Source organism: Orycteropus afer, unplaced genomic scaffold (assembly GCF_000298275.1).
Source record: "Orycteropus afer afer isolate SDZICR_OR568_19922 unplaced genomic scaffold, OryAfe1.0 scaffold00772, whole genome shotgun sequence".
In the NCBI taxonomy this organism is placed as follows: Eukaryota; Metazoa; Chordata; class Mammalia; order Tubulidentata; family Orycteropodidae; genus Orycteropus; species Orycteropus afer.
Genome location: NW_006922359.1, coordinates 426,907 through 435,103, shown reverse-complemented (window position 1 = coordinate 435,103; position 8,197 = coordinate 426,907). Strand labels below are relative to the sequence as shown.

At 50.6% G+C, this 8,197-nt stretch overlaps 1 protein-coding gene across 1 annotated transcript in view; it reads left to right on the top strand.

The window, feature by feature from the left end:
• The first annotated feature begins 296 nt into the window (after positions 1-296).
• The window catches only part of LOC103211690 (cytochrome P450 4F22), a 20,964-nt gene continuing 13,063 nt past the window's right edge, over positions 297-8,197 (top strand). Inside the window, exons 1-3 of the mRNA XM_007957675.1 lie at positions 297-518; positions 3,051-3,195; positions 6,528-6,576. Coding sequence (XP_007955866.1) covers positions 297-518; positions 3,051-3,195; positions 6,528-6,576 — 416 coding nt within the window. The remainder of the gene's footprint in view (positions 519-3,050; positions 3,196-6,527; positions 6,577-8,197) is intronic.

The following is an 8,197-nucleotide window of genomic DNA, read 5'->3' as shown; positions in this document are numbered from 1 at the left end:
GAGCAGGGTATTTATCCACCAACTTCATCAGTCATTGGTTGACAGCTGCTTCTGTGGGAGGTTCTTAATTTCCTAGCACTTGTGGCCAGCTGTGCACAGGTAAAGCAATCCCTGAGGTAGAGAAGCCAGGAGGTATGCCTTGCAAAGGTCTAGGCTGAAGGGGATATGGGCCGGTTACCTATAGCATCCGGAGGGAAAAGCGTGCTTGGTGTCTGGGACTCATTTGTAGGAAAACTTTCTGTGTCCATGGCACATGATACTCCCACCACCACTGACTCCCCTCTGTGACCCCCAGGATGCTGCCCATCACGGACCACCTGCTGCACCTCCTGGGGCTCAAGAAGACAACATTCCGCCTGTATGCTTTGTCTGTGATCCTCCTCTCCCTGCTCTTCTTCCTCTGCCGCCTGCTGCTGCAGTTCCTGCGCCTCTGCCGGCACTTCTACATCACCTGCCGCCGCCTGCGCTGCTTCCCCCAGCCGGCACCGTGCAACTGGCTGCTGGGCCACCTGGGCATGGTGAGTGTGGGCAGGTGGGCTGAACAGCTCCTAGCTATCCAGTGAGGAGGATGATGGCCTGCTGGCTTCCTTAGCCACAGTTGAGAACTCTGGTTGGGGCTACGAGCAGACCCACTTTGCAGGGTATGAGCCTGGGGCTCAGAGAGGGCAAGCGATTTACCCAAGGTCACACAGCTGGAATGAGCCAGCACTGACTCTGAAGAGTTCTGTCTGTAATTCCAGATGATCATTGTAGCACCAGCACTTGGTGGTTGGGGATCTGGGATCCTTGGGGTCCCCCTTGTAGATTTTGTTGCTCTATTCTCTCCCCCCACCCTTATTCTACTCTCTTTCCCCTTAATGCCATGGTCCCAGGTCAGACCCTCACCCCTTTTCTTGCATTTCAATGTTCATCTCACATATGTAACACCCTTTATGTGCCAAGTGGGGGCAGTAGTGGTTCCGGGGTAGAATTCACACTTTCCATGTGGGCGATCTGGGCTCCATTCCTGGCCATGCCCCTCATGCACAGCTGCCCATCTGGCAGTGGGGGCTTGTGCAATGATGTTGAACAGGTTTCAGTGGAGCTTCCAGACTAAGGCAGACTAGGAAGAAAGACCTGGCAACTGACTTCCAAAAACGAGCCTGTGAAAACCCTATGGGTTCAGTGCAAAACCAACCATGGGGTTGGCTCACTCTGTTGTGCATGGGATTGCCACAAGTTGGGAGCTGACTCAACAGCGGCTAACCAGTGTTATTCTAGGCACTTTGCAAATATTAACTCATTCACCTCCCAACCCCCAGCTCTTAACCCCATACTCTGTGAGGCAGAAGAGCTTTGGGCTCAACATTAGATGGATATGGGTTCAGATCTACCTGCAGCAGCCGTGTGATCTTGGGCAAGTCACTTAATCCCTCTGAGCTCTAAAGATTGAACCCATAGCATGGGAAGTATTTATTCCTATTTCACAAGCTGTGAGAATTCGGGGAGAGGTCAGAAAGGAAGAGGCTTAGCCCAGTGCCTGGCCTGTGGTGGGGCCCAGCATTTGTTGAATGAATGAATGAGCTGGCTCCTGTGTATCCTCTGTCAGCCTCAGCTCTGACCTGTCCACACCCAAGGGAGAAGGTGGCCTTTTCATTCTGGGAAAAAACAAAACAAAACAAAACACACAACTCTTTGCCATGGAATTGATTCTGACTCATAGCAACCCTATAGGACAGAGTAGAACTGCCCCACAGCGTTTCCAAGGCTGCAAATCTCTTCTGGAAGCATACTGCCACATTTTCTCCTACAGAGTAGTAGCTGATGGGTTCAGATTACCAACCTCTTGCTTAATAGCCATGCACTTAACCACTGTGGCACCAGTGCTCCCTTAGACAAACCATTCCGATTCAAACTCACTGCCAATGAGTCAATTCCGACCCATAGCAACTCCCATTTGATTTCTAAGTCTATAAATCTTTATGGAGGCAGACTGCCTCATCTTTCTTCTGTGCAGCAGCTGGTGAGTTCAAATTACCAAACTTTTGGTTAGCAGCTAAGTGCCTTAACCATTGCACCACCAGAGCTCCTCATTAAAAACAAAACAAAACAAAAAAACCAAACTCACTGCCATTGAGTTGGTTCCAACTCATGGCGACCCCTCTTTGGGTTTCTGAGGCGGTATCTCTATGGAAATAGATTGCCCAGTCTCTTCTCATTAGCCATTCTTAAATTGGCCTCACCAAGGTCTCATGGTCTCATGAGGTGGGCTGGGCCCATGGGTAAAAGCTGAGTTTCAAATCCTTCCAGGGCCTGCCCACTGCCTCTGGCACCACCATGGCTATAGAGGGCATCCTGGAGTAAGGACATTGGAAAATGAGTAGAAGTTCATCTAGCAGAGGATACCCTGGGAAGAGGGCACGGTTTCAGCAAAGGCCATGGAGGTGGAAAGTCAGAGCCTTGTTAAGGGAGCAGGAAGTCTTTCTGAAGGATTAGAGGGCAATGGGAGGAGCTATGGTGGCACAACAGTTAAAGCATTGGGCTGCTAACCAAAAGGTCAGTGGTCTGAACCCATTAGCTGCTCTGTGGGAGAAAGATGAGGCAGTCTATTTCTATAAAGATTTATAGGCTTGGAAACCTTATGGGGCAGTTCTACTCTGTCCTATAGGGTTGCTATGAGTTGGAATTGACTCTATGGCAGTAGTTGGTTTTTGATAGAGAGGGATGGTGGAATAGGTGAGGGAGTGGGGGTTGGAGTCTAAAGGGCCCCAAAGACCAGGCCAAGGAGCAAAGACTTCCTCTGAATGGCTGTGGGGAGCCGTGGAGGGTGTGTGGGCAGGGGAGGGATGTGGTCTGATTCAAGAATCCCTCTGGGGCCAGGATGAGGGGCTGAGACTGGAGGCAGGTGGCCAGAGAGGAGACTGAGCCATGATCCAGCAGGGTGTCAATGCGGCCTGAACTGGGACAGGAGATGGAATACAGAAGGGAGATCCAGGCACAGATGGGTAAGACCTGGTAAGTGGTGGCTCCATGGAAGGACCCAGCCTCACTGCCGTTTGCTCCCTCTTCAGTACCTTCCAAACGAGGCAGGCCTCCGAAACGAGACAAAGGTGCTGGACCGCATGCACCACACGATCCTCGTGTGGGTCGGACCCTTCCTGCCGCTGGTGGTGCTGGTGCACCCTGACTATATCAAGCCTCTGCTGGGTGCCTCAGGTAGGTCGACTGAGTCCCCAAGTGTATTGGTTACCTCTGTGCTGCGCTAACAGAAAATATACCACAAATGGGATGGCTTGAACAAACAGGAGTTCATTCTCTTACAGTTTTGGAGGCTAGAAGTCTGAGTTCAAAGTACCAGGCTCTAGGGGCTGGGTGAAAGCCCCTCGACCTTAGGCTTCAGCTCTGCCTCCTGCTCCCGGCCCACTGAAGCTGGAGGCTTTCTTCTCTCAGACAGCTGCTGGCTGCTGAGGCTGACAAACCCAAGCTTGACAAGTACAAAGGCACAGTCCCAATGTTACCAAACCACACGGCAGGCCATCGGTTCAAGTCCACTGAAAGTCCTACAATCAGCAGAATATGGCAGGCTGAAGAAAAACGACTCGGCTACATGCAGGGTTCAAGCATGCCATAAGCTAGAGACCATTCCCAAAGCTGCTTCTTATTTATGGGAAGCAGACTGCATCCCTAAAGCAGCCACTCAGCTGCTTGTGGTAGATCCCACCATAGAGCTGATTGCCAGTCTCATCGTGGGGAATAACTACCACCAGCTACCCAGCTAGCTACTCAACCAGGCCCAGGCAAGTTAACACACAGCCTGAACTACCACATCAAGCAATGTGTGAACCCTCAACTCCCAGAGCCCACTGGGCTTCCAGGTAGTGTGAGCTATTGAGAAGAAGGAGGGCCTTTGAGTAGGGCTTTAAGTATGAGTAGGAGTTCACCAAAGCAGGGATGACAATCCAGATATTGGGAGCAGCATGAACAAGGGTGTGGCAGTATTAATGAATTTCAGGATCTGCGAGAAGATGCTCACTTGGCTGGGAGTCAGAGCCAACCATGTCTGAATAGGCAGTTGTTTGCTTAAGATCTTAAATGGGTGTTGTTTCATCCCAAACCATGACACTTCTATCATTTGGCTTCTGACACTGCTACTGTGGCCAGGGCCTTGGAAGCCCAGCCCATAGCCCTCTTGTGTCACCTGGGCTGACCCTGGCCAGTGGGGAGGGAGATGTGGAAGAACAGTTTGTCCCTTCTGCATCTCAAGACACATGGCTCCCATTGTGTGCTTGGAAAGCTTAGCCTTCAACACCCAGCTCCAGGGACCTCAGCTTTCACTGCTCCCCACAGTGCTTCCCACTTCTGGGCTTTCCCATTCTTAGCTCTAACCCTTCAGGGCTGCGTGTGTCTATGTCTGACTCTGCCTTCTCCGTAATTGGGATCCTCTTAGTGGTGGGGCTCTGGGTCCTAAGCGTGGCCCAGCAGATGACTGGACACCCTCAGGGGCACTGGAGGATGTTAAGGAGAAGAGGGGCAGGAAAGAAAGAGCTCCTGGAAGTTTGGGATCTCTGGCCCTTGCTTGGGTCTCTGCAAACACAGGTCTGGAGACAACCTTCGAGGCTGGCACTCAGGAGGGAGGAAGGGGAGTTGTCCTTCTCTTACCGGGCACACCCTCACCAGGCCTCTCCCTGCCCCTATTATATATTGTGTTTGTGATGGGATGATCCTAGGAGAAGTGATTCTCCCCATGGATGGCCACCAGGTTGTGGGAAGAGCCCTGGGCTAGGCCTTAAGTGAGTCAGTTCAAATCCTGGCTTCAGTATGCATTTGCTGTGTGACCCCAGCAATTCATCTAACCTCTTAGGGCCTCTGTTGCTGACATGTAAGATGGAGCAGTGGTGAAGACTCAGTAATATAATGTGGATAGTTGCTAAATAAGTACTTCTCCTCCTCTGTCTTTTCAATGGAACTCCTGGGTGGTACAAATAGATAATGCACTTGGTGACTAACTGAAAAGTTGGAGGTTCATGTCTGCCCAGAGGCACCTTGGAAAAAAGGTCTGGTGATCTATTTCTGAAACTTCAGCCACTGATAACCCTGTGGAGCTCGTTCTCCACACACACACACACACACACACACACACACACACCATTAAATTTCCTTCCTCTTCTTCTTCCTTTGAGCATCAGTTTCCAAAGCACCATTTTGCACAGTATGGCATTCTACGGAGACAGGAAGTAGAGCCCCACTGTGGGCCTGGCTCTTAGATGCCTGGAAAAATTCAGCTTCCTCCTCTCTTACCCAGGACATGCAAGACATCCACTGCCTCTCCCTCTCAGAGGAGCAGGGTGGAGAAATCTAGGAGGGGAGGGTGGAGCTGAGAGTCAGGACAAACCTGGAGTGAGACGTGCTGGCCCCAGGGTGCTCCTGACTCTCTTTCTCTGAAGTCACTTGCCTTAGTTCACTAGAGCTGTTGTAAGAGAAATACCACAAGTGGGTGGCGTTGAGGAGCAGAAATGTGCTTGCTCACAGTTTAGGAGGCTAGAAGTCCGAATGTGAGGTGCTGGCTCTAGGAGAAGGCTCACTGTCCCTGTTGGTTCTGGAGGAATGCCCTTGTCTCAGTCTCTCTAGCCAGCTGTCCTTGCAGTTCCAGGCCTTGTAGACGGTCTGCCTTCCTCATCTTCAGACAGTGTTTTCTTCCCCTGTGTCTGCCTTCTTCCGGGCCTCGTGTGCTCTTTTTGGAGTCCCTGGGTGGTGCGTATATGGTGAAGCGCTTGATTACTAGCTGAAAGGTTGGCTGTTCGAACCCACCTAGAGGCACCTTGGAAGTCAGACCTGGTGATCTGCTTTCTAAAGGTCAGTGCTTTGAAAACCCTGTGGAGCACAGCTCTACTCTGTACACATGGGTCGTCATCAGGAGTCAGAAAGGATTCGACAGCACCTAACAACAAGGATGTCACTTTGGGGACTAAGGTGCACCTGACACAAGCCATGGTGTTTTCAGTGGCCTCATATACATGTGAAAACTGGATAATGAATAAGGAAGACCGAAGAAGAGCTGTTGCTTTTGAGTTGTGGTGCTGGTGAAGAATGCTGAAAGTACCATGGACTGCCAAAAGAACCAATGGATCTGTCCTGGAGGAAGTGCAGCTGCAATGCTCCTGGGAAGTGAGAATGGTCAGACTTGGTCTCACCTACATTGGTCATGTTATCAGAAGGGACCATTCCCTGGAGAAGGATGTCATGCTTGGTAAAGTGGAGGGTCAGCAAAGAAGGGGAAGACCCTCAATGAGGTGGGTTAACACAGTGGCTGCAATGATGGGCTCAAGTACAGCAAGGATTGTGAGGATGGTGCAGGACCGGGCAGCATTAAGTTCTGCTGTACACAAGGTTGCTATGAGTTGGAGCTGACTCTATGGCACCTAACAACATAAGTCAGAACAGAACTGCCCTATAGGGTTTCCGAGGCGGTAATCTTTGCAGAGCTCTGGGGATGCAGTGGTTAAAGCACCTGACTGCCAACCAGAACATTGACAGTTCAAACCCACCAGCTGCTCTGCAGGAGAAAGATTTATTTTTTTTTTTGTTACCATGTGCCAGGCACACATTAGCTCACTGAGTCATCATAGGGGTGAAGAGTGAGGCAAGGCTGTTGTGTCTTCCCCTTTGGCAGGTGGGGAAATGAAATGGCAGAAGGGTAACATGCTTAATTTTAAACTCAGATCTGCTGGCCCAGGGTCCAGGCTGTCAACTGCAGTGATGTGCAGATTCCTGTGCAATAGCTGCTCTAGGCTGGATGGTGTGGGGACCTACCCACAGTCTATGGTTAGGAGACCGTACACAGTCTCCTCCAAGCAAAGTGCTACGGTTCTCTTTATACTGAAGAGGACACTCTTGGGACAGGCAGCCTGGACAGAGATGCCTGCCTCGAGGGGTTGAGGCTGAAGTGGAGGAGGAACCTGGGGATGGTGGAGCCTGGGCTCACCTGGGGAAGCGTCAGTGAAAGCAGGCCTCAAAGGATGCGGAGGAGTTTGCCAGGTGAGGTGTCCCAGGTGGAGAGTTTTGCCAGCATAGAGTCATAGGTATGTGAAAACTCCAGGAGAATTCAGGTGACCTGGGGTGGCTGGAAGATCCCTGGAAGGGACAAATGGTTTGTGCTTGACAATTAGCCTAAACGTTGGTGGGTCAAACCCACTCAACAGTGCCACAGAAGAAAGGTCTTGTGATCTGCCTTCATGAAGATTACAGCCAAGAAAACCCCATGGAGGACATCCAGCTCAATTGGTATAACACACTATACAAAACATCGTTCCACCTCCTACTTTGGTGAGTAGCGACTGGGATCTTACAAGCTTGCAAGTGGCCATCTAGATGCAGCGATGGGTCTCTCCTCGTCAGGAGCAAAGAAGAATGAAGAAAACCAAAGATTCATGGAAACAATTAGTTCTTGGAGAGAACAATCCTGGGAGAATAGAAGGGCTGCTTATGCACAGGGAGACAGCTCAGGGGGCAGGAGGGCATGGAGGGATGGACACTGGGAAGAGGTAACTATGGGGAGGAAGTGGAAGGGAAGCTGTTGCATTGTGGGAAATTGTAGTCTATGTCATGAGACAAAGTATATGTGAACTGCTGTATGGAAAGTGAATTTTCTATATAAACTGTCACCCAAATCACAATAGAAAGAAAGAAAGAAAGAGAAAGAGTATCTGTATGTGTGTGTGTGTGTGAGAGAGAGACAGAGAGAGAGAGAGAGAGAGAGAAAGAAAATGAACCCCATGGAGCAGTTCTACTCTGTAATGCATGGGGTTACCCTGAGTTGGAATCAATGGTATTTTTTTTTTTTTCAATCCTGGGGTGAAAGGGAGCCATGAAGTTGTTTGAGCAGAGAAGCTATTGGCCATCTGTGTATCACAGAAAGAACTTTGAGGGATCTGGGCTAGAGTCCAGAGTCCAGAGCCCAGGGGAGAGAGGACTGATGGACCCCCACTGTCTTCTCCAGTGCCACCTCTTCCAGGAAGCCTGCCCTGACTTCCAGCAGCCTGTGCCTGTGCCTCCCTTAGCACCTGTCAACTTTCTATCTTCTTGATAATTGCATGATGCATCTCTACTTCCCTTTCCAATCCCTTCTGGGAGCTCCTCAAGGGCAGGGCCTGGAAATGAGTAATCTGGAAGCCCAGCATCGCCCAGCATGGGTTGGGTGTAGAAGGGTGACAGAAGAGGT